Source organism: Cavia porcellus, unplaced genomic scaffold (assembly GCF_034190915.1).
Source record: "Cavia porcellus strain 051 isolate PalLab524CR breed Dunkin Hartley unplaced genomic scaffold, mCavPor4.1 scaffold_31, whole genome shotgun sequence".
Classification (NCBI taxonomy): Eukaryota; Metazoa; Chordata; class Mammalia; order Rodentia; family Caviidae; genus Cavia; species Cavia porcellus.
In genome coordinates, this window is record NW_026947514.1 from 36,527,130 (window position 1) to 36,553,173 (window position 26,044).

Genomic DNA, 26,044 nt, shown 5'->3' on the forward strand with positions numbered 1-26,044 from the left:
GTGCCTTTCTGCTTTTTGGTATGTGCTTTGAGGGATTAGAGGCAGGAGAGTGGCAAAGCCCAAGTCTCTATCCGTCTACAAGATTCCAGCCTTCAGAATTCAGTGAGAACTCAATCACTCACACCCCATTGTGATTCCTTCCTGTCTTCATCCCGGGAGCTGCTGCTAAACATGTGGCTGTGGGGATGAGGGCAAGCACTGCGGCTGTACAGTTAGGAGCCAGATCGCAGGCCTCTGTGCTGTCTCATTCCGGAGGCCTGCCTGCCTGCATGGCCTTCCCTGTACCTGGGCAGGCAGCCCCGAGATTGGATCGTGGTGATGACATTTCCAGGCAGATGTGACCCCTCTGGGAGAGGGGAGAGTGGGGCAAGTCAGCAACAACAACAAAAATGCTTAAAGGAAGGATGTGCATTCATTCTCCTTCCTTTCTGTCTTCCAAAACCGTTCCTCTTCCCCACACTCCCTGCCGTGCGTGCACACACAGCTTGCCTCCCAGCATCCCATGTGCTGCCCACTGCGTGATTTATAGCTCCTCGGTACCAGAGATTGCAGTATGGAGAGCAGTCCAGAGCCTCCTGCAAGGAGTGGGAGGAGGAGAGGGCCCGCGTTTTGTCTCAGTCTTTCTCCTGTTCTTTGTCCAGCTGAGCAATTGCTAACGGAGAAACTAACCAGAACGCCTCCCTTGGAAACCAACCCATGACATCATGTAACCCACTCCCTTCACCTTTAAGTTGAGACCCAGGGATCTTTCAGCTGGATGCGAGCTTCCTTTGTGCGTTAACTCCTGGCAACAAGATGGGACCAACTCTGAGAGTGGATGGGGACAATTCAAAGAGTGTGACAGGTACCAGGTGCAGCACGGGCTGTGTCCTTGTGCTCTAAAGCACACAGTTGTCACTTTGGTCTTTGACCAACCTCCTGCCTCCCTGTGCCCGGCCCAGGGTCAAGTTCTGTGGTTGGCAAATATTCTGTCAGCACCTTGGGACCATGGTTCGCAGACCCGCTGTTCCCTGCCCACCCTCCCCAGCTGCCCAGGAGCCACGCAGAGAGGGAGTCATAGCTCTTCCTTGGCCAGAGGCCATGACAGTCTTCTCAGAGATGTTAGTCCTCTGAGGCCTGTCTCCCGAGCTGCCCAGGACCTAGGCACAGCTGTGTGTCCAGAGAGAGAGTGCTTTCCCACAGGGAGCAGGAGTTCATTTCAGTGGCTGGGGGTCCAGCCCCTCCTGGCAGCCGAACTCAGGGATTCTGACCCAGCTGCCAGAACACAGGTGCTAGTTCTTTCTGGTCCCTCCTCCCAGCCACCTGTGAGCATAGAGACGTGCTCATGCAAGGGAGGTTTAATGTTTTTTTCTTCTCAGATTTCAAAACATAAAATGAAAGCCCATATACTGGGAAAATATACTAGTCAAGGAAATATCTGTAGTCATCAGCAATCATTTTAATGTACTGTCAGAGGAAAAGAAAACAATTGGATCAGCAGCTTTCTCTTGGAAGTCAGCCATTGTGAGACTCCCACCCCTACCCCAGGCCACTGCCTGGATGAAGCTCACACCCTGTGCAGGTGACCCCTGCAGGAGGACCAGGCAGGTCTCCCCATCGTGAAAACTGTTATTCCTCTTTGAAAACTCTCAGCAGAGCCAGGCCATTCCTCTTCTACTGGTGATGGCTATCTATCACTATGAAGATCTTCATCAAATATTAATACACCAAGGTTAATAATAAGACAGTTTCCTCCCTATGTGGTACAGTCCGAGAGAGCCGTGTTAATAGTCTCCTCCAACTTTGGGACATTCCTGAGGGCTGTCAGCCTCATTCCCAAGGCAAGCTCCAGACACCAGGCCTTCCTGGAGCAGCCAGCACCCCCTGCTCCCCACAGACCCCTTGCATTCTGCATGGCAGGTGAGGTATCAAGCACAGAGCATCTGTTCATTTTGTTGGTTTTCCTTTATTACTGTGTCACTGAGAAAGAATGACAGGGAGGCTTGTGGCAGCTGAGTCTCTGGGAGCAGTTTGCCTCCAGACCCTTTGGCCTTGCGATGCTGGAAACTAGATCGGCCAAGGACTCTCACCTTACAGACCAGTGCAAGAGAAGTAGATCAAATAATCACACTGGGTCTGTCTACGGACACATACTGGTCCATGCTGATGAGAATGGAGATGCTGTGAAGATTTCCTAGAAACCATGTGAGTTTATAACATAAACTAGAGGCCAAGGAGGGGCTTGTTGGAATCACAATGAGGGTTAGTGGTGGCCCGAAGAGAGCAGAGGCAGGTCCAAGGAAGGCACCTCCCTGAGGGCTCACCCAGCCCCGGGAAGCAGCAGGGAACTTGAAAGGAGTGGCTGAGGAGGTTATTTGCATCAGAGGAGGTGAAAGGGCCAGAGGGAGGGAGTTGTTCTCAAGGGTGCTGTCAGGGATGGCCATGGGAGCTGTGGCCTTTGGTAGAGGCTGGAGGGCAGAGCTGTTCCCAAGCCATGGCAGTGCTGGTGCCTGGGAAGTGGTTAGACAGTTAGATGTGGATTTTAGAGATTTGTCTGACTTCGGTGGAGACAGGGTGTGGGAAGGCTGTCGGGGAACGAGGAGACACAGCCCAAGCCTGCTGTGTCGCCACCATGAGGGAAAAGGTGGTCCATCCCAGCAGCAGCATCCTTCTGCCTCCCTGCCACTGTCACCTTCCCGGGGTGACCTTGGCCAAACCACCTCTCTGCTCCCCAGCCCTCTACTTCCTCACCTGAATGCTAGGACCTGGAGCTAAGGCCTTGAACTCAGTGTCACCCATGGCCTGTCCAGCTCTGATGACCTGAGAAGCCACCAGTGTGAGAGCACTGACCAAGTACTGCTCTGTCCAAGGTGAAGGAGCTTTGGGTCTTGGCTTGGGGAAAGGGAATTGATCCTGTGTAGCAAATCAGTGGATTCTCCATAAATCCTGGCCTGGGCTGAAGCTGTGGCATGGACCATCTTGACTTCTCTGGCCTCGCATCCCCAGTGAGTGCCTTCTCTCGAGCAGCCACTGCAGCTGGTGTGTGGCAGCACCTGGTGTATGTGCCCTGCCCTGTCATCATATGCTTTATGAGACTGTCACTCAACCTCCTCTACTAGGCCCTCCTGACTGTTCTGGAGCCCTGCGTTATCTCCACCTCTGTGTCCCGTCTGAGACACCCCTTCTCGATTCTCCTTCCCTTACCAGCCTCTAGAGAACAGTTGATCCAAGCCCTCAACTCACTGCCGTCTCATATCCTCTAAATACAGTCACTCACTAAGGCCAGCTGACCTTCGTTCTGTGGCATCCTCCAGCTCAGCTTCTGTTCTTTCATTTCCAGAGTTAATATGTCACTGCAAGCAGAGACTTCCACAGCTGCCTCTGAGGTATATTCCTGTCCACTCCCATGCCCTTGGGCACTCGGAATCTTCATCCTCCAACACATGTTTAGTGAGATGCTGCTTGACCTAAGAACCCCCAGGATCTTCTTTACCTGGAGTATCGAGTTCAAATTCCCTTCACTGCCCTTCAGTGGTGTCTTTGCCTGGATCAGCTAACAGCTTCCCGTCCCCATCCCCAACACACATACTACACACACTGGCCAGTTCCCACTGAGGGAGCCCCCACCCCTTGGCCTATTCTAAGACCATTGTCATCTTCAAACTTCACATTAGCTTTCTTCAAAAATAAAAACTTTTTTTAAAAGCTAGTCTATGTAACCTGTTTTCTTTGCTATAATGTATACGAAGACCCTATTTTATTTTTAAAAGTAGAGCAATAAATAGCTTTTATATCTTTTTGTGGTACTAGGGATTTAACTCAGAGCCTTTTTACTGAGTTACCTCTCTAACACTTTTCTAAGACAGCATCTCACGATGTTACTGAATTGTCTAGGCCCAGCTAGAATTTGTATTTTTCCTGCCTCAGCCTCCCAGAGTGCTGGGATTACAGGCATGTACCCCCACGCCTGGCTAACTCTGATTGTTTTAAAGGTAGAGTTACGTGCTTTTATATTGCTTTTTGCATTCTCAAATTTGGAATAAGCATCCTAAATTTCTATCCTAGGATCAACCATAGCTAGATTATAAATCCTCAGGGGCCAGGCAAGTATGTGGCAGCAGTTCACAGTACCAGTGTGATAGAAATTTGTTGTAGAAAAAGAAATTCCTCCCCAAAGTGCCCCTGAAGTTCTGCCCTTATGCTGTGTCATCAAGGTTTGTCACAAGTTTATAAGAGTTAAAGCGTGGGCCACTCTGGGTCCCTAAATGCTTGTCTTCGTGGCAGGAAGAGGAGAAAAATCCCAAATTGTGAACCTACAAAGGCCTCCATATGAAACGATCATCTTCTCACGGAGCCCTTCCTCCCATATGACCTTCTGAGCTGCTGGTTTTACCTATGGCTTCAAGCTATGAGCTGAGTAAGAGGCAAACATCCTCAAGAAGTCTGTGTTTGACTTTTTATGCCTCGGAGTCTGAGATTTACAGTCCATCCTTTATGACATTGCAGTTTCTTATTACTAGAAGTAATATGTGTTCATTGCAGAAATTTTAGAAAACAGCTAAACAAAAAGAAAAACAATCACCCACAGGCTTGCCCCCAACTTTAACATTTTTCCTCTATTTATGAAAGTCTGTAAAAGTAGGACCATAGTGCATATGCTTTAATAACCTGGAATTTCTCCTTTGTTGTCACTGAAAGCTCTTCCACAACCTTTTTGATAACCCCACTAATGTACCAAAAGTATTAAATAATCCCCCGTTGTCAATTATTAGTAGGTTGCTATTCTTTATTCTTTTTTTTTTTTTGTCTTTTTCCTTTTTATCGGTACCAGGGATCAAACTCACAACTGCCTGCTTACAAGGCAGGTGCTTATGCCGCTGAGCTAAATCCCCAGCCCCGCTATTCTTTATTCTTGAGAGCATATTTTAATAGGGAAGAGAGGGAGAGCATGAAGGAAGCCAAGGGAGGAATGAAGTGTGAGATGGAAGTTTCCAAAAGAAGATTGGGCTCCTGGGGGCTTGTGTCAACTGGCTTCCTAGATGACTGCTGTAGTCAGGGGTTGTGAGGAGAACAATTACAATCAGGACCCAGAGTTTAACACAAGAAAGTGCAGGAAATCTGTCCACAACACTAAAGACATAGAATATTTAGCCAAGGGCCCGAATCCCACAGCAATGTCCTACATGAGTCCAGATAAAGCCCTACAGCCCATGACAATGCCTTTCACGAGTCCAACTGGAGGTCTAGAGCCTATGAAAAGGACTCACGCCAGTCTGTTTTATGGATCTGTCCTGGGAAGGCCCAAAGGTCAGTGGTAGAAGCTAGAAAGTCTATGCCAGCAGGGTGAAGGAGCTGTGCCGGTGGGTTGAGAGTTCTACACTGAAGCCGAGAAGTCATTCTCATAATAAAGACCAGGGCTGCCCTGAAAAGCACCATCCTCAGTGGCACAGAGTCCCTGAGCTCCTCTGATGATAAGCACAGTCGAGTATATGCCAGGAAGCCAGCATGATGAGTTTGTCCTGGAGATTAAGCAGCACACATCTTCCCCTCCAGAGCCAGGAAGCAATGCTCAATGTAAGGACCAGAGTCCCCCTAAAGTGAACCACAGCCACTCACACCAACGAGGTCCTCTGATGACAATGGTCAGACTCACACTGGGGAGGCATACATGACGAGCTCCTGCAGGAGAATCAATGGCTCAAACAGCAACACTTAGAGAAACCCACAAGGCCTGGCCTCTCCTTCTCCATGTCTATTTATGCTGGCAACTTTCTTCAGGTGGACCATCTACATTCAGCACCATGCTGATTTAATTCAGCTGGCTTTAAGTTGACCACCAGTGCTTAATCCATAACAAAGACAGAAGCATTATCAGAGTGGGCAGGGCTGGAGGCTGGTGTGCAGCTTGCCAGGGCGGGAGGAGAGATCTTGAAGGCAGAGCCAAGAGAAAGTCTGAGGAAGGAGTGGCACAAGAAAGGGGAAAAACTGGGCATGATGACGCACCCCTGTAATCCCAGCACTTGGAAGATCGAGGCAGGAGGATCACTGTGAGTTCAAGGCCAACTGGGCTACATAGTGAGTTCGAAATCAACCTGAACTACACAATGAGACCCTGTCTCTGAAAAAAGTGGAAAGCCTAGACCCTCTGGGGACACAGTTAAACTCTAAAACGTCTAAAGAGAACACTGAGAGGGCCAAGCTCTGAGAGCAGCTTGTGGGGTCAGGAGGCAGAGAGCTTCACTGCCCTCCCTCCAACTAAAGACTTCATGCCCTTGACCAGCCCCTTGGGGTGCAGGGGTGTCCCACCCTTCAACCTTCTTGCTCCCTTTAACTTCTCTTGTGGCCTCAGGTGAATAAAAATGCTTATGATTTTTGCCGAAGGAAATCCACAAGGCAAAATAACAATAAGAAAAACAACAACAACAATAATACAACAGGAACAAGGCTATCTTGGAAAACAGGAAAGTGAAATATTTTAATACTTTCCTTAAAGTGGGACTGCTTTGGCTGGGCGTGGTGATACACTCCTGTGATCCCAGCACTCAGGCAGGAGGATCCTTGCAAGTTTGAGACCAGCCTGGTCTACAAAGTGAGCCCAAGATCAGCCTGAGCTGAACAGCGAGATTCTGTCTCAAAAAGACAAAAAAAAAAAAAAAAAAAAAAAGTGAGAATGTATTTATTTCTCTTTTTCATAAAAAATTAAATAGTTTCACTTCCACCTCAAACTTTCCAGGATTCAGTTCTCCTGTAACCTGTGTTAACTATTTCTTTTTTTTTTTTTTTTTTTTTTTTTTGTCTTTTTCTTTTTTATCGGTACCAGGGATTGAACTCACAACTGCCTGCTTGCAAGGCAGGTGCTTATGCCACTGAGCTAAATCCCCAGCCCCTGTTAACTATTTCTTATATCTCTTTCTACAAATGTTTTATGTACATATATACAAATGGTCTGTATTGTTTTCTTCCAACTTTGTTTTTGTACATTATTTTTTACTGACTATATCTTGACATTGTTTTCTATTAATATGTTAACAGCTTCCTCACATATTTTTACAATGATGTAGTGTCCACTGTATGGAGATACAATTTTATTAACTAGTCCTTTATCGGTGGAAATTTAGATTATTTCCAGTTACCAGCTATTTCAAATAACTCAACATACAGAGCTAGCTGAGTTCGTGAACTTGATCCTTTCCACCATTCTGGTTGCAAATCGAGCTGGATGAGAACCGAATCTAATTCAATGGGGGTCAGTGTTGACCTTGTGAGGAAATTTGATCCACTTCTCCTCCAGCTTGCAACCAGAATCATGGAGAGAATTGAGTTCTTCAGCCGAGGTACCACTTATTTTGCAAACATACAAGAGCATCTGTAGGATAAATTCCTAGAAGCAGAATTACGAAGGCCACAAAGTGTATGCTTTCATAGTTCTCTGTGGCTTTGTCAAGTTGCCTTTCACAGAGGGTGCCCGTTACACCCTGCCCAGTGACGTGTGGACACTTGCTCCCTACATTCTGGCCAGCATCGTATTTTCTCAGGCTCTTTGATGTTTGTCCATCTGATAACTGAAGTGTGGTACCTTGATATGCTTTCATTTTACTGTTTGACTTTTGCTGTGAAAGTTTTCAAATATTAAAGCAGAGCTGGAGGGTCAGGGGTTCAGCTCAGCAGTGTAAGTGCCTACTTGGCAAATGCAAGGTCGTGAGTTCGATCCCTGGCACCAAAAATAAATAAATAAAGTAGAGCTGGGTGTGGTAGTGCACCCCTATAATCTCAGCACTTGGGAGGATGAGACAGGAAGGTGACCTCAAGTTCAAAGCTAGCCTAAACTATGAAGCAAGACCCTGTCTCAAAAAAATAAAACAAAACAGTAGCAAAGGTAAAATGAACAATCACCCAAATATAATAATTTTTAATATTTTGTTATGTTTGCTTATTTTTTGAGGAGTCAAAATATTTTAAAAATTAAGATCTCATGATGTTTTACTTCTAATTAGTCTGGTACATATCCATGGAAAACATTTACCACTTTACCATATGTAATTATTCTATTTAATGCAGTTAATTCCTTAATCTATTACCCACTGGATATTCAAACATTTCTACTTGTGTCACACATGTGTTTTATGATTAGTTTGTTCAAACTAAGGGCCATCTATTAGATTGTGTGTGTGTGTGTGTGTGTGTGTGGGTGAGTGGGTGGGTGCTCAAGGACACGCACTTTAACTTGTAATTCTATGAGTAGCATGAACAGCTTTTTTTTCAGTTTTTATTTTTTATTAGTGCATGTTTAGAGTACATGATGATCATGTTCCTCATGGGGAGCTGGTTTTGTACGTAACACATCTCAATTGGTTTTTCTCATTCTCTTCTCCTCTTCCTCCACCCTGGACAACTTTTTATATGTCTGAGACTTTTATAATCTTTTCTGTTAACTATTTACATTGTTGGTCTTTTTCCTTATTAGTCTATAGGAATTTGTGTTAATTAGCTTTCTGACAATATAACAAATGGCCGAGGGAATCAACTTATAAAGGATGTAAGGCGATTTGAGCTTATGGAGGCTTTGGTTCATGGTTGGTTGTTCAGATTGCTTTTGGCAAAAACACAGCACGTGGCAAGGATGGCACAAAAGAGCTATGGACTGCGTCCATCTGAGGGCAGATGACCTAAAGACCTCGCACGAGACCTGTCTCTAAACTTTCCGCCATCTCCCAATAATGCTGGGCTGAGGACCATGCCTCTGACACACAGGCCTTCAGGGGCCTCCAGACCCAAAGAAAAGCAGGGCTTTTTATATCTTAGTGAGTTGCCCTCGGTGGTGTGTGCTGTAAATACTATTTCACCAGTTTCACCAGTTTGCTGTTGGTGTTTATCCCGCACACAAAAAATTTTAACATAATTGAACTTTCAATCTTTTCTTTTATGAATTTGAATTTTGTGTTAGCTTTAGGAAGCCTGTCCTTAGGTCAATATTATATTTTAAAATTGCACCATGATTGATTTTGTCATTTTTATGGTTTTGGTTTGTGCATTTCAGTTTTCAAGCCAAATAAAACGTATTCTGGAGTATGAGATGTGCATTCACGTAACATTTCCTGGGTGGTCGTCTAGTTTTGCCAACACCTTTAGTGAGATAGTTCATCTTTCCCCCTCATGTTTGAAACGCACCTTTATCAGATAGTAAATGCTCATATATACTTGGTACTATTTCTGTTTACTTTTATATCCATCTTTCATCTTCCAGCACTGCACAGTTTCACTGTAAGTATATGCTGCTCTTTAATAGAAGAAAAATCTGAGGTTGGGCACAGTAGCTCAGACCTGCAATCCTGGCTACTCGGGAAACTGAGACAGGAGCATCACATGTTCAGGGCCAGTCTGAGAAACATGTCTCAAAATAGGCTTTTTAAAGGACCAAGGATATAGACCAGTGGTAGGGCACTTGCCTAGCATGTATGAAGCCCTGAGTTCAACTGCTAATATGACAAACAAAACAACCAAAAAAGAAAAAAGGAAAAACAAAAACATCTGAGAAGACTGTTGCTTGTCCCTTTTAAAAAATTTTCCTTGCTGCTGCTGCTCTTGTGATTATTTTGGTTTTCCTTGTAACAGGTCTTACTGTGTCATCCAGACTGGCCTTGAACTCATTACGTAGCCCACACTGGCCTCAAACTGACAGTGAGCCTCCTGCCTCAGCCTCCCAAGTACCAGGATTATAGGCATGCACCGCCACACTGGGCATTCTAGTTATTTTTGTCTGCTTATCATTCCATGAACTTTTGAATCATTTCTCTAGTTTTCCCCTGAGTTTTGATGATTTAAATACTAGTAATATGACAATTGTTACATTAAAAATATGTAATGATTGATATTTAAATCTATTAATGTATTAATCTATGATAAATTAATACCCTAATGATACTGAGTTTTCTTATTCAATAATTAACATAAAAAACCAGATGTGGTGGTGTGCTCCTGTAATATAAGAATTTGAGAGGCTGAAGCAGGAGGATCACTGTGAGTTCAAGACCAACCTGGGCTGCACAGTGAGTTCAAGGCCAGTCAGGACTACATAGTGAGACCCTGTCATGAAAATCAAAAACAAGAATGAAAAACAAAAAAAAGATAACCCAAAACATTCTTTTGTTATCCTTGGGGACCTTAAAAATAAGGATGTCAGGAGTGACCCTGCCAAACCTTGAAGGTTCCTTTTTGCCTCTGGGATTCAACGTGGACTTCTAAACTTCACATCCAGGGATTTCCATAGACTGTTGACACCTGTTTTCCACACGTCTCCTTCTAACCTGTAGCTATTCCACAGTCTGTGAACAAGCTTGAACTTGCATGGCCATCTGCGTGGACTCATTCTGTCCCTGCCTTCCCACTGCCTGTCCAAGAGCTCTTCCCCATGAGGACCCCTTGACAGCTTGTGTTAGAAATGACCTCTCTTCCTTGACCTCTTCAGCATTTATTATTCATGCCATTTGCCTGGAGACGCATGCAGGATTACTATTGAAATGAATCGACATCACGCCTTGAGTGGCTGGTGATGGACTGTGAGTTTAGATCTTGTTTCTTCGGTGGGTGGTGAGTCGGTGGCGAGTGTAAGCCAGTCTTGCCCCGGCAGCCTCTAGCAAGGCCCTTGCCCATAGCAGTAGTAGAGGTGGCAGGGAGGACACTAGTTCATGGGACAGCACGTTTTGCATACGCAGCACCTTCCGTGTGTGAACACTCTCACCAGAGCATAAATACTACAGTAACAGTGGCCTAGTGGAATAACGATGGGCAGTGGTCTTGGTGTCATGAGTATACCTGACCTTAGCTAAACTTTTGAAAGAGGTATAGAGAATTCCCCGAGTCAGGACACCCGGACAATAATTCTGGGCCAGAGCTAGTCGAGGAGGAAGATGGGTTTTCTGGGGGCAACTCTAATATATGTGGGGACTGAGAATGGGCATGGTTGGCAAGGAGGGCCAGGAAGAGGGGCAGAGAGGAGGGCAGCAGAGTGGGCCTGGGGGTCACAGCTGTGCAAGTCCATGCTCCCCCACCCTTCATGTGTGGCCAGGGTGTGGGCTCTGGAAACATGTCCCAGCCTCCTTCCCACAACAGGTCCCCTGCAGGATGGCATGGGTCCTCTGGGGACATCAGGCCTGGTGCACAATCATCTCCTTGCTGTCCACAATCCCAGAGTTCCCAGCCCAGTTGGCCCAGAGCTACCAGCCGCCCTTGCACTTGGGAGGCTCCGGAGCGGCATCTGGTTATGCAGGGTGAATGTGCTGAACACACCAAAGTGGAGCAGCCAGAGCGAAAGAGCTAATGGACATTAATCCCCAGCCCTGGGCCTTTCCTCTCCTCTTGCTCATCATTAGCTTCTTGGAATCTGTCCTAAGTCTCAACGCTGAAAAGTGTTTCAGGTGCTGGGGATTCTGGGTAACCATCCCCACCTCCACCTTCATGTAGAGGCAGCCTGGAGCCACCTGCTGGGCCCTGCACCTGCAGCTCTAGCATTTGAGGTCCAGGAGGCATCTTCATGGGCTGAAATCTGGGGTGACCTAAGGGTGCTTGATGAGACTTCTGCACTAATACATGTGCCAGCCCAGCAGCCTGGGATTAAATTCTGTGTCCCCAGCTAGACCTACTTCCCTACCCTTTGCCAGGAATAGGTCAAGGTACCCATGTGATGAAAGTTTTAGATTCTTAAAGACAGGAAAGAAGGACTTGCAATTCCTTAGACAAACATTGCACATCAGATGGGAAGAGTGACCCACTTAAGGAGCAGATGTGGCTTCTAGGGGAGCCCTTGGGCATAGGGACTGGCTCTGTGGAACCTACACTGCCCCAGCATAACTGCAACTGCATTGTGCCCAATGTGTCATCCAAACTTTAGTCATGCTTTGCTGAAGCAACCCTTGAAATTGGGAACACATTTTAGCGTGCTGCTAACAAAAGGGTAAGGGTAGATGCTTCCCCATGCAACTCTGCCCAGAGGCCCAGAACGAACAAATGCCATTTTAAGTTTGCATTTACTTAAGATTTCTATAGCTCAAAATATAGTATTTTTCCTCTTCTTAGAATTCTTATTTAGGTGACTGCCATAGACTGCTTTATACATGGTTCTCAAACATCGTTTCTATTTATAATGGCCTTTCTGCCTAGGGGTTTGGGGATCACTGTGGTGTCTGTGAATTTCCTGCCTCCATCCAGGGCCTGGCATATGATGGCTGTTCAGTAAATATTTGCTGAATGAATGAGCAGATGAGTAAAGAGGCTGAGTTCCTAACACTAAAATAGCCTTGAAGTTGGAAGGAATTTAATGCTGCGAGTCTCAGGAACTGCCAGCATTATACCCTTGAGGCAGTCCTGGCTGGGCTCCTCTTTTTGTTGCTGTTAAGCCATATATTTAATAATTTTAAAAGCCAACCATTCCATGGTTTGGGCTCAGCTGTGTGCACATGCAGCCTGTTCCCACAGCGGCCCGACATTCTTTCCTGTCCACACCTCTCTGCGTCTGGCCTGCCTGTGACCTATACCCCACACGTCCTCCCTGGGTCCAGCAGGACCCAGGCCCAGCCACGCTGCTAGGTTAGCTCTGTCCTGGAGCTTCAAACCAAGTGTCCAGAAGCCAGCTGCCACAGACTGTTCACAAAACCCAACAGAACAAGCTTTCACATTGTCTTTGATATTTTTGTCCATTCTTCTCTTTTTGGTTCTTTTTATAATTTCTTTACTTCTATCAATCCATGTTTGGGGTATAATAATGATCACGTTTGTCCTGGGAGCTGGTGCACATTCAGGACACAGCTTGGTTCTTTCCCCTCCTCTCCTTCCCATTCTCTTCCATCTCTTAGGCCCCTTCTCATTTGCAAGAGATCTGTCTCCCCGTTTCTTGTCTTCTTCCTTTTGCTCTTTAATTTATTTATGCTAAAAAAATTACTTATACCCTGGGTTTCCCATGTAAGAGAAACCATGTGATATTTAAGCTTTTGTGCTAGTTTATTTCACTTAACATGCTTGTCTCAAAGTATTGTTTCTATCCTTTTCCTTCTCTTATGTCACTCTATTCTCACTCTCTTCTGCCGTGTAATCTCAGCACTCAGGAGGCTGAGACAGGAGAATTACCATGAGTTGGAGATCAGGCTGGGCTACATAAGTGAGTTCAAGGCCAGTCTGCACTACATAGTGAGACCTTGCATCAAAAAAAAAATTAATAAATAAGGAAGTGCCAGTAGTAAGTGCCCACCTGAACTGGTACATCATGGGTATTTTGGCACTGTCCCAGGGATGAAGATAAAGAACCCCTGCCTGCCATTCTGAGGGTATGAAAGATAACATAAAGCAGTGATAGCCCCCAGCCCGCTCCTTCATTTCCTCAACCCTGTGTGGACTCTTCCTTGGCTCATCATTGTCCTCTACCTACGTGGAGGGCAAGTTTGTGTCACCTGTCATCAGGCTGAGCACAGACCTGCTACGTAAGAAGGACTGAATAAATGTTTGTGCGTAGCTTTGGGGAGCCCACCCCAATAAGGAGGTTGGGGCAAGCTCTCCTGAGAGGTCCACTTACACTGAGTCTTACAAGGTGAATGGGAGTTGGGTGAAGAAGATAGAGAAGAGTGGAGTGGACAAGAAATAGCGTGCTAGGCAGAGAGAATATGGGATGGATGGATGAACAGACGGACCTGGTGTGGAAATCTGAATTTGATGGTGCAGTGGTACCGAATATTCTGACTGGTGGCTGAATCTGGGGTGTCTTGCTAGAGTGTGTGATGAGTGGTGATGGCAGGAGAGATGTCTCGGTTGCCTTAGTCCTGATGGCCCGTGGCCCCGTGTTACCAGGAGTCCCACACATGCCAGGAAGGGGTGGCACAAAGACACCAGTCTGTCTGCCAGGCCTGGGGAAATTAAGGTAAGCCCCTCAGCCTTGTGTCAAGCAGCTCACCCAAGGCTCCTCTCCCACCCAGATGAGCGAGAAGTTGTGCAGAAGAAAACCTTCACAAAATGGGTCAACTCCCACCTGGCGCGTGTGTCCTGCCGCATCAGTGATCTCTACAAGGACCTGCGGGATGGGCGGATGCTCATCAAGCTGCTGGAGGTGCTCTCGGGAGAGATGCTGGTAAAGCCCTGCCCTGTGCTGGGCCCACTCCTGGGACCCTCTCCAAGAAAGACAGGGTCAGGACTGTCTGCAGTTCTCGTGGTCTGCCAGGATACATCCCTGCTCCTTTGGGAGTTTCCATTACTTTTTTTTTGTGTGTGTGTACCGGGGATCAAACTCAAGACCTCACGCTTGCCAGGCAGGTGCTTATGCCGCTGAACTGAATCCCCAGCCGTTTCCATTACTTGAAGTTTCCATATAGCGCTGAGTTCTCTGTCCCCTTCCCAGAACTTCTCACGCCTTCTGACCACCCTGCCCCTTCATGCTTCTCCTCCAGGCATGGAGCACTCTGTCCTCCTGCAGGGGGCTGGGCATCTGGAGCAGCCTACAGTGGCCTGGGCCTCAGGCTTTTGCATGGGCTGGGAGGTCTAGGTTTCTGGGGAAGCTTGCATCCCTCTTGGAATGAAGAGGCAAGTGTGGAAGATAATTTCTGCATGTTTTACCACGTGTCCAAGCAGAGCCCTAATAGAGGCCCTCTCAGTTGGACTTCCTGGCAGTATGACTACCCCTGAAGGAGATGTAGGTGAAAGGGCATTTGTGTTCACTTATTTCCTTTGTGACCTGGAGCCTCTCAAGCAGGACTCTTTACCTCAATTTCCTCCACATGGAGAATCAGGGCAGTGATACCCATTTCCAAGGTATTCTGGGGTCCTCTAGTTTGAATAAAACGGTACCACATTTGGCTTTTCAACTCCAGGCTGACATTCTGCCTCTTACCTTGAATTGAAATTCTACTTGACTGGGTAGCTGGAGTAGTTTCAGACAACTCAGTTGACATCTGTGATGATCCCCCAGGGTTTTGGCTGGGTGTCTTAAAAGGAGGGAGGAGATTGGTTGGTAGGGATGGGTCCATTACCAGTCATGAAGAGTCATTCTTGCCGTCCATCAGTGGTAAGTAGTTGTGAGAACTGTGCCTGGTGCTTAGTAAGTGCTCAGTTAGCTGCCCATCATGGTGTCATGTTGGGGTATCATTCACACCCATCAGAAGGTGATGTCAGACTCATGCAACCTAACTGCAGAGCTCTGAGTGTTGAGGCAGAGGCCTCTGAACTTTGCCGAAGGAAAAGTTTGAAAGTGCTGGGAGTGAACCTGGAGTTTGGCCAACAAAGTGGGGATCAGCAGGGATCTGTCCATGCCTTAGCCACCTCCAGGCTGACCTTGTAGTCCCTACATGCCCACGGAGGCCACTACTGTCCCCCAGCCCAGGCCAACCAAGGGGAAGATGCGCATCCACTGCCTGGAGAATGTGGACAAGGCCCTACAGTTCCTCAAGGAGCAGCGTGTGCACCTGGAGAACATGGGCTCCCACGACATTGTGGATGGGAACCACCGCCTGGTGCTAGGCCTCATCTGGACCATCATCCTTCGCTTCCAGGTAGGTCCCAGTGGCCTCTCAGAGTCGGCCAGTGCTCGGAAATCTTCTGCAGTGATGAATGTTGTGGGAGGCTTGTCAGAAGAACCCATCTTCTATGTTGTTCCCCAGTGCTGACAGTGGTGGCCACTTCTGAGTCAGTCTTTTGAGGGAGGAGACCAGAGCTTAATGAAAAGCTGGGTTTTCATCAGCTGGAAGATCTGCTTTATATAACCCTTTTACCTGCTTTTGTGTGTAACTTTTTTTGTTTTTTGGAAAAATTTGATTCAAAAATTGTACAGGGAAATACATCTGTTTTGTTTTGTTTTGGTACTGGGGATCAAACTCATGACCTCATGCTTGCCAGGCAGGCACTAGTGCCGCTGAACTAAACCCCAGAAAATATACTTTAAATCAGATACTTTTATCAGCCTGAAATGCAAGGCCTAGATTATTGGTAAGGAAATTTAGAAGGACAAGGAAAAGAAAGCAGGACCTCACAACCACTGGCTTGAGGATGGGAAGGACATAACCCGAGGAGGTGATGGAAGGAGGAAGACAGCAAAGCATCCCACAGACCAAAAGCCTTGTCCTTGTGGTCCTGGATGTCTGGTCTCACTCCCTAGGAGTGCAAAAGATGAACAATAGCAGCAGTCTGGGCCCAGACATGGCACACACCTGTAATCTCAGCACCTGAGAGGCTGATGCAGGAGGTTTACAAGTGCCAGCCTTACTTTTCTCATTGCTGAGACAAATTACCCAACACCAAAGATAAAGCAGGAAAGATTTATTTGGCTCACAGTTCATGGAGGTTTAAGTCCATAATCAGCTGGCTCCAAGACAGTGTAGCATGGCAAAGGGGCATCGCAGAAGAGAAACAGTTCACGGCAGGCAGAAGGCAGCAAAATAAGGGACAAAACAAGCCTCTCTCTTCTCCTTATATTGTATCCGGGCTACTGGGATTAGGGGAGTGCCAAACCAATTAGTGAACTGATTTACTAATCACACCCTTCTCCCAGTACCCTTAATTCTGGTGTCTAACCAGGAATTAGTCACTGTAGATTCAACCACCTCTGAGAAAGCCCCATCTATGATTGCATGAGGGTTTAGGGGGACAATTAGACATAGCCATAACACAGTCCAGCCTACGCAACTTAGTAACTTAGTGAGGACTCTGTCTCAAAACTTTTAAAAGGTCTAGGGATAGAACGCATTGTAAAGGCTGGGTTCAACCTACAGTACTGCAAAAATGAACCAAAACCACAGCAACAAAACCCAGCAGAACTGATGAGAGTAAAGGCAAGGAAAACCGCTGATGAAAAAGTTTTGCCATCTAATATTCATGTTATTCTATCATTTTGTGGGACATTGTAGCACAAGACGAGGAACCGAGGCATGTTTTCATCCATCCTCAGCTTCCTATTCAAGTGGTCTGATTAAAGCTGTATCCTCTGGCATGAGGAAGCGTCCCTATGCCCCGCTACCTGACTGAGGCTGGGGCCCAAGGCCTCAGGGTGGTGTTGCTGTGGTCCTGGTGCGGGTGGTTGGCGCAGGAGGAGGAGAGGGAGGGAGCCACCAGGAGGCGGGGAGGCAGAGTCGCACACAGCTGACTTTTGTCTTTTCTACCACCTTCAGATTCAGGACATTGTTGTCCAAACTCAGGAAGGCCGTGAGACACGCTCAGCCAAGGATGCGCTGCTGTTGTGGTGCCAGATGAAGACAGCAGGGTATGTGTGCCGGGGAAATCTGCCATCACTGTGTTCCCTACCGGCTCGCTGCCTCCAGGGGCTGCTGTCCCTAAGAGATGCCTGACATCCTTGCTGAGAACTGTAGATGAGTCGAGTCTGTCCTGGCCTGATTCTTTGAGGCCTAGACTACAGGATTCTTTTCTGGAGTTGCCTTGGGTCAGCCCATGGGGCCTGTTGGTTGTACGGGCCACCGTTCTTGGGGGTGTTGTTGTGTGCTGCCACTGCTATACCCTCTGTGTTGAATCAGCTCAAGAAGACAGGACTTTTTCCTCTCCTAGTGTATTGGCCTTTGCTTAGGTCACACAAGCTTGCAACTGCAAAAGGATCTATTTCTTAGGTCTTATGTCTCTCTTGACCGTAGCTACCCCCATGTCAATGTAACCAACTTCACCTCCAGCTGGAAGGATGGCCTGGCCTTTAATGCCCTGATACACAAGCACCGGTAAGAGAAGGAACGCCCCCTACTGGTGGGATGACACATCACGGGACTCTTGCCTCTTCCATTTCTTCTCCCACCCTGAGCACCACCAGTGGCCCCCGCTTCCTTTTGGTCACACCTCCTGCCATTTCCTCACCAGCTGTGATCCCAGCTGCCCACTCTTCCCATTTTTCCTGCCCATTTACTTCCCTGTTCTGCCCAGAGTCCTTGCTTGCTGCCAGCGCTGCCCTGTAGATGGGGCTGCTACAGCCAGCCACTCCTTTTTAACAGCCCAGCTTTGTCCCCAGGCCTGACCTCATCGACTTTGACAAGTTGAAGGACTCCAATGCCCGGCACAACCTGGAACATGCATTTGATGTGGCTGAGCGCCAGCTAGGCATCATCCCGCTCCTGGACCCTGAAGGTGAGCCGCACCCCTTGCTGTCCTGGAGGGGGCTGGGCAGGTGGAGCTCCTAGAATTTGATCCAGGGCTCTCTGCTAACCTGCCCTTCCATTCCCCAAGGACTCCAGGGCTTTCCTGGCCCATGTGGAGTCCCCCCTTCTTTCTCCTTTTGCACTTTGTGGTCCTAATAAGGATTTTATCACCATCTAAAGTCGCAGACCTTCTGCTGCTCTGTTCTTGTCCCAGTGCTTATCACTGTAGCTGAGCTTCCTGCACAGAAACAGGGTTAAGCCCTTGGATAATGATTCTGGCTTCCGGGCTGGTGCTGAGAAAGTACCTCCCCCTTCAGATGTCTTCACAGAAAACCCTGATGAGAAATCCATCATCACCTACGTGGTGGCGTTTTACCACTACTTCTCCAAGATGAAGGTGCTGGCGGTGGAGGGCAAGCGCGTCGGCAAGGTACAGAGCTGTTCATCAATGCACTTGACACTTTCCCATTTACCACAGCCGGGCCTTGAGTGAGAGGTCCTTGCCATTCTAAGAGCTTTAAGTCTAAGCCCCCAGATGCATGAGGGGTGCCGAATACTTACCCCCATCTTCCTTTAAAGATCTTGAGCTGACTCTGAAGCAGGACTATGTCTGCCCCACAGGGTGCTGCAGACTGCATCTCTGAGGCTTCCACCTGAAAACTGCGTCACCAGCCTCCCTGCAGGGCCCATTTAGGGCCCTCATTTGCTGGGCTTCTTGTGGCTCCAGGCCTCTCAGGCTCCCACTGTATACCAGGAACCCATTGCTCTGTAGAGGGCCTACTGCCTGACTGCTTTCTCCCGCTGGGTCTTAGTGCCTCAGGGCCAGGGACCATTTCTCATCGCTGTTGTGTGCATGACACATAGCAAAGTCAGTGCCTGGCCGACAGTTTCTAGTGAACCATTTTAAAATAAGTGAAGACCCTGACCCTGCTAGGGTCTGGTGTGCTTGTGTGGCAGGCTTACCAATATTAGGGTTCAGCTGCTCCAGAACCCCAGCCTGGCCAGTTCCCTGCTAACTTTATCAGTGCAAGAGGAGTGTGCCACCCATTTTCAGGCTACCTCTTTTGTCTTAGCAATGATCAGGGACTCAGAACACACCAGTTTCTCAAACCCCAGGGTCTGAGAGATGGAAGCCCCATTTCAACTGTGGTGTCGTGGGGACCCTCCTTGACAGCATTGTCCTTGGGATGGAATGACTAACGAGGAGCTTCCTTAGGTCATTGACCACGCCATTGAGACTGAGAAGATGATCGAGAAGTACAGCGGGCTGGCCTCTGACCTGCTCACCTGGATCGAGCAGACCATCGTCGTCCTCAACAGCCGCAAGTTTGCCAACTCACTGGCTGGTGTCCAGCAGCAGCTGCAGGCCTTCAGCACCTACCGCACCGTGGAGAAGCCACCCAAGTAAGGGCCCTGGCACTCAGGAGGTGGCTGTCAAGAACCAAGAAACCTTCTTCTTTTCCGGGCTCTGGGTCTTATAAAGGTGTCCATACGTCTCTCTTCTGTCACCTGCCTCATGCCCCCCATGGGCCATCAGCTTATAGGAAATAGGCATTGGTGAAAACTGACTCACAGTCAACCCTCTGAGGACTGGGAAAGGACTGACGGTCTCCTATGTCTCTCTCATCTGCACCCTCAGCAGCAGATTTCTTTTCTGGTGCTGACCTCTGTATCCTCAGTCCCTGAGCTCTGTGTGAAGCCGTATGATCATCAAGTACATCTGTCTTTTTCTGTCCTGTCTGTCACTGCTCAAGAGCACAGCACTAACCCTGCTTCTTAGATCTCTGCACTGCCCCTCACCACATGTGCCCACACACAATCATGCAGGCATATAGCTTTGTGCACAGATAACTATGCATGCACAGGTATTCATATACAACTATGCACAAATAATAGAACATGCAGTCTACAGCTCCACATGTGCATAGGCATGTACACATAATTATGCAGGCATGCACATACAACTATGCACACATGTGCATACACAGTACACATGTACAATTATGTGGACACAGCCATACATGTACATACAGGAATATATCCACAAATAAGCACACACATGCAAATATGTGCACACACATACACTCATGAGACATTCCAGCTTCTCTGCCAGTAGGCTGACCTGCTGTCCTCCAAGAGGTTTTGCAGGTGATTGATGGTATCCTTGGCCTTGTCCCTCCCCTCTCACCTCCTACAGTCTCCATTCAAGAATGATGTGGGGAGAGTGAGATGCTGAGGATGTACTATAAACAAGTACCTGGTTTCTAGTCTGACACTGACCTACTTTTAAAGTCCTAAATTAAGTACAGATTCTCTCCCCTGCATGTCTACCTGGCACTACTCACAGGCTGTTACCTCTTGGCCATGTGGATGGGATAGCACTTCGGGGCCTCAACCTCAGCTCCTGAGAACTGAGATCTGTTTGGCTGGGCTTGCAGTGGAGACCTTCCTCAGTGGCCAGGTCAAGGATGTAGGAGTGGGTAGGTTCTTGGGATCACGAAGAAATATGAAAACGCCTGTCACCTAAAACTCAGAGCCCACCTGGCAGACACCCACCCTGCTGCCAGTTCTCATCCATTGTGCCCACTTGCCGGAGACATGGCTCATCAGGACTGGGGCGAAGGTTGCTTTCAGTGCAGTACATTATCAGGTAGACAGCACTGCTTCTAAGGCTTTACTGACTTTCTCAATAACAGACGAAACTGTCTGAAGGGCTAGGAGAAGCTTTTATCATTGACAGAACAGAGAGAAATCTTTTTATATCGGTTGGTGAAACTCAATGTTTCACCAAGTTTACTGGTACTCCTGTTTACTGTTCCCTGGTGGAAGCAAATGGTAGATGCTGTGGTAGCCGTGGTTTGTATGTAAAGACCCAAGCCCTAAGTAGATCCCTGTGGGGGACAATAACAGACATTGAAACAGGTAAGCAGACCTAGAGTTTCTCTTTATTTTTTTCCATTTTTAAAGGAAATACATATATATATATATATATATATATATATATATATATATATATATATTTTTTTTTTTTTAACACATACAGCCTTTTGATATATATATATATTTTTTTTAATTGGTACCGGGGATCAAACTCACGACCGCCTGTTTGCAAGGCAGGTGCTTATGCCACTGAGCTAAATCCCCAGCCCCAAGAAATATATTTTGATCTCCAAGATCCAAGGTGTCAGTATTCCACACTGACTTCAGTAAGCGATTTGGCTGTGGGGATCCTGACACCAGTCTCTCTACTCCTGTTTACCTGACAGGTTTCAAGAGAAGGGGAACCTGGAAGTCCTGCTTTTTACCATCCAGTCCCGGATGCGAGCCAACAATCAGAAAGTGTACACACCTCACGACGGGAAGCTAGTGTCTGACATCAACCGGGTACGGCGGGCGGCGTTTCCCTTTCACGTTGCAGTGGGCTGATGGAGTTTCTGAAACGGCCGTGGAGAGCATGCACTGGGCACTTCCTTCGGTGTCGTTACCCACATGCCGGTTATTTAGGGAGTTATCTGAGGCCCTTCTGGGGGTCAGTCTCCACCCACTGTCCTTCAGCCCAGCCCCCTGTTCAGATGCTGAGTCCCTTGTTCAGAGCCAGTTCCCTTGTGTGTCCTCTGTGGAACCCTGGGTTTGTCTTTGAATCTGGAGTATCATAACAGAATGGAAATGCCCTGTGACACTGCTGAGGTTTGGAGACTTAGCCCCACCCTGAAGTTCTGCTACTAGTGTTAAGTCCGAGAGTGAGAAACAGTATATAAGGCCAGCAGTCTGAGGCAGGTTTATCAGAAGAGGGAACCCAGAGGTCATGATCTGTGCTCCTTGGCACTTTAGCCCAGCCATGAAACCACAGGGCCATTACGGGGCGCTAATCTACCAACCCTTCACTCGTGAGCATCCCGCTCTACCTCCATCCCTGAAGTTGCTCAGCATTCAGGGAGAGATGGGATCCCAAGCTGAAGTACTTCCCATGCACCCCAGAGATTTTCCTTCTCCCCGCGCAGGCCTGGGAGAGCCTGGAGGAGGCCGAGTACCAGCGGGAGCTGGCCCTGAGGAGCGAGCTCATCCGCCAGGAGAAGCTGGAGCAGCTGGCCCGGCGTTTTGACAGGAAGGCCGCCATGAGAGAGACGTGGCTCAACGAGAACCAGCGCCTTGTGACACAGGTAATAGGGACACCCCTGAGGATGGCAGAAGGTGGGGAGTGCTTTAGAGCCCCAGCTCTCAATTGAACTGGGACCAGGCTGGTGCCTCACAGCAGCCGGTAAACCTCTTCCTTGTGGCCTAGCTCCCCGTGGTCTGCCAGATCTAGAATGTTCTCGAAGGAAAAGCTCTCAGAGATTTATTAAGTCTGAGGATTAAATCCAGTACCTCATGCATACTGCTGAGCTACCCCAGCCCATATGGTCTCATTTTTAGGAAGGCACCTGCCCATCCAAAGCTGCTCCCTGAAGTTATCTTATGTGGGCCACTAGTATCAGTAAGAATGGCAGGCAGAATCAACATCAAATGATGCTTCTCCAGGGAGAGGATGATATCTGTCAAATGTGCCTTTTTGACTCTGACCTCCAGACCTGGGATGTATTTCACTGAGAGCTTACCAAGGGCTGATCCTTCATCAGAGCATCTGTTCCCTCCTACTTAGAGCTTGGAATCAAATTAAATTCTGTCCAGAAAAGGAATAGTGAGATTCTGAGATCATTAGAGAGGGTACGTGCACCCCAGATAGCACGTGGGTAGACCATCTGCTGCAACTGCGTGGTTTCTAGGTACAAGCAGCCCCTGCTCCTCAGAATCAGACTGGTGAGGTGGGGTGGGAGTGCCAGAGACCATCGGACAGTACTAGCAGAGTTGAGTGAGAGGGAAAGAAGGGAGCAGAAAAAGAATTGGGATGAGCTGGGTACATGTGCCCATCCCCCAGGACAAATGTAATCATTATATACTGCAACCATATACTACGAAAAACAGTTTTTAAATTAACAGTAATAACTCAGTGGTGCAAGTGCATGCCTGGCAAGTACAGGGTCCTGAGTTTGATTCCTGATACCGTTAAATAAAGTAACAAAGTTTGGAACACAGTGTTGCTGGTATGTGAGGTATAGGGAGTAGAATCAGGCTGCTTTTAGAGATTCTCATGAGACATTTAGTTTTGGGAATGTAGCTCCAATAAGATAAGCTGCCAAAAGACAACAGAAACAACCCTTTTACAAGAACTTTCTGGGCTGGGAGTTAACTCAGTGGCATAAACTTCTGCCTGGCAAGTACAAAGTCATGAGTTCGATCTCTGGTACCAAAAAAAAAAAAAAAAAAAGACTACTTTCCAGGCCAGCAGCTGGGTGCACATCTGGGGAGGAGCCTGGGGCACCTGACTAAGCTGGCTTTTCTCCCTGAGGACAGGATAATTTCGGGTATGACCTGGCAGCTGTAGAAGCTGCCAAGAAGAAGCATGAAGCCATTGAGACCGACACTGCTGCCTACGAGGAGCGAGTGAAGGCCCTGGAGGACCTGGCTCAGGAGCTGGAGAAGGAGAATTACCATGACCAGAAGCGCATCCTGGCCCGCAAGGACAACATCCTGCGCCTGTGGAGCTATCTGCTGGAGCTGCTGCGATCCCGGCGCCAGAGGCTCGAAACCACCCTGGAGCTGCAGAAGCTCTTCCAGGACATGCTGCACAGCATCGACTGGATGGACGAGATCAAGGTGGGCAGGGTGCTGGCCTCGTACGCCACCCCTCAACATTCACCATGGGCCTCAGCAGCCCTGCAGTTCACGTCTGCATCCTTACAGCTTCCCTGCCAGCCATTTCCCTGAGTCACAGTGGAGAAACTGAGTCAGGACAGTGTCTGACTGTATCTACCTATCTGCTGTCTGGCTCACTGTTCTCCATCCAGCAAGTGTCACCAGTCCAAGTCCAGAGTATCCCCAGTGACCAGTGATTTTATCTTCATGGTCATACAGGGGCCAACCTGCAGGGCCGAGGAAAGAGGGACATTAATCAGGGGCCTGGAGAATCAGGTTCTAACTAATTACAATTTCACGCAGGTTGGCACCCAGATCTCTCAGTACAGGGCAAACAGAGAAGTCTGATGCACACTCTCCCTCTACTGTAGTGGTCTCAACCGAGGGTGCACATCAGTCTGACCATGCAGCTCTCTAAAAATGCATGTGTCCAAGCCCTAAGCCTTGAGGCAGATATAGTAGAGGAGCACAGGGCTTGAGCTCCTGTAGGGCATCCCTGGGCATTCTGAGGAACTCTTGCTGTGCCACTGGTTCCTCCTGAGCTGCAGCTTGACTCAGATACCTGGCCACAGGGGTCCCTTCTCTTCACTCCTCTTCATCCCCACTGATCCCTTTGCCAGGCTCACCTCTTGTCTGCTGAGTTTGGGAAGCACCTGCTGGAGGCTGAGGACTTGCTCCAGAAGCACAAGTTGATGGAAGCTGATATTGCTATCCAAGGGGACAAGGTGAAGGCCATCACCGCAGCCACCCTGCCGTTCATTGAGAGCACAGGTGAGGCCCAGGGGGTTCCTCGATTGAGACCTTTGATAACAGAGCCTGTTTTCTGATCCATCACCCCTCCTAGGAGGTATCTTATGCAGCGGCCTTTAGAATCCTGCTCCTTTTATCAAATAAGCAATGATGCCCAAAGCAGGAGGGATGGCAAGGCTCTGCAGAGAACAGGCAGCTGCTTGGTGATCTGCAGTTATGTGTTTATAAGCACCAAGCAAACACCGTCCAGCTCTCATTCTGTTTGCTACTTCAGTTTACACTGAGACGATTTGTTTCTGGCTTCTGATCTTAAATAGGAGACCTCACTAAATTTATACAGTATCTGAGAACGGTTTAAAAATGATGTAATGTACATTTCTCCTGAGAATTGATTCAACTAGTAATTTCCCTTATTCCTGAAGATTGTGGGAACTAGTGTTAAAGAGTCTGGCTTTCCCTCTGGGTAACTGGGGTCCCTGCATCCAACCCCCAAACCTCAGGAAGATGGCAATTTTGAGACTGTACGGTTCCAACCTGGCAGATGATCTGAGACTTGCTCATAAATGAAGCCATTCCCATTCTTTATCTTCCCATTTCCTGTTCTGCCAGGGTACCAGCCTTGCGACCCCCAGGTCATCCAGGACCGAGTCAGCCACTTGCAGCAGTGCTTTGAGGAGCTGAGTGATATGGCCGCCGGGCGGAAGGCCCAGCTGGAGCAGTCGAAGCGGCTCTGGAAGTTTTTCTGGGAGATGGATGAGGCCGAGAGCTGGATTAAAGAGAAGGAGCAGATCTACTCCTCCATGGACTATGGCAAGGACCTGACCAGTGTGCTCATCTTGCAGCGCAAACACAAGGCCTTTGAGGATGAGCTCCGAGGACTAGATACCCACCTGACACAGATCTTCCAGGAGGCTGAGGGCATGGTGGCACGCAAGCAGTTTGGACATCCGCAGATCGAGGCCCGAGTCAAGGAGGTGTTGGCCCAGTGGGACCAGCTGAAGGACCTGGCCGCCTTTCGTAAGAACAACCTCCAGGATGCAGAGAACTTCTTCCAGTTCCACGGTGATGCAGATGACCTGAAGGCCTGGTTGCAAGATGCCCACCGGCTACTCTCAGGTGAAGATGTGGGGCAGGATGAAGGGGCCACACGGGCCCTGGAGAAGAAGCACAGGGACTTTCTGGAGGAGCTGGAGGAGAGCCACTCCGTGATGGAGCACCTAGAACAGCAGGCCCAGGGCTTCCCTGAAGAGTTCCGGGATTCCCCCGACGTGACCAATCGGCTGCAGGCCCTACAAGAGCTCTACCAGAGGGTGGTGGCCCAGGCAGACTTGCGCAGACAGAGGCTACAGGAAGCCCTGGACCTGTACACTGTGTTTGGGGAGTCAGATGCCTGCCAGCTGTGGATGAGGGAGAAGGAGAAGTGGCTGGCCCAGATGGACATCCCAGACACCCTGGAGGACCTGGACGTTGTACAACACAGG

At 48.3% G+C, this 26,044-nt stretch overlaps 1 protein-coding gene across 1 annotated transcript in view; it reads left to right on the top strand.

Annotated features, from left to right (window-relative positions):
• The window catches only part of Sptb (spectrin beta, erythrocytic), a 121,813-nt gene that overhangs the window by 55,717 nt on the left and 40,052 nt on the right, over positions 1-26,044 (top strand). Inside the window, exons 3-14 of the mRNA XM_063241051.1 lie at positions 13,938-14,089; positions 15,330-15,503; positions 17,115-17,206; positions 17,589-17,669; positions 17,954-18,069; positions 18,398-18,510; positions 19,297-19,484; positions 21,347-21,464; positions 22,082-22,240; positions 23,472-23,774; positions 24,434-24,584; positions 25,173-26,043. Coding sequence (XP_063097121.1) covers positions 13,938-14,089; positions 15,330-15,503; positions 17,115-17,206; positions 17,589-17,669; positions 17,954-18,069; positions 18,398-18,510; positions 19,297-19,484; positions 21,347-21,464; positions 22,082-22,240; positions 23,472-23,774; positions 24,434-24,584; positions 25,173-26,043 — 2,518 coding nt within the window. The remainder of the gene's footprint in view (positions 1-13,937; positions 14,090-15,329; positions 15,504-17,114; positions 17,207-17,588; positions 17,670-17,953; positions 18,070-18,397; positions 18,511-19,296; positions 19,485-21,346; positions 21,465-22,081; positions 22,241-23,471; positions 23,775-24,433; positions 24,585-25,172; position 26,044) is intronic.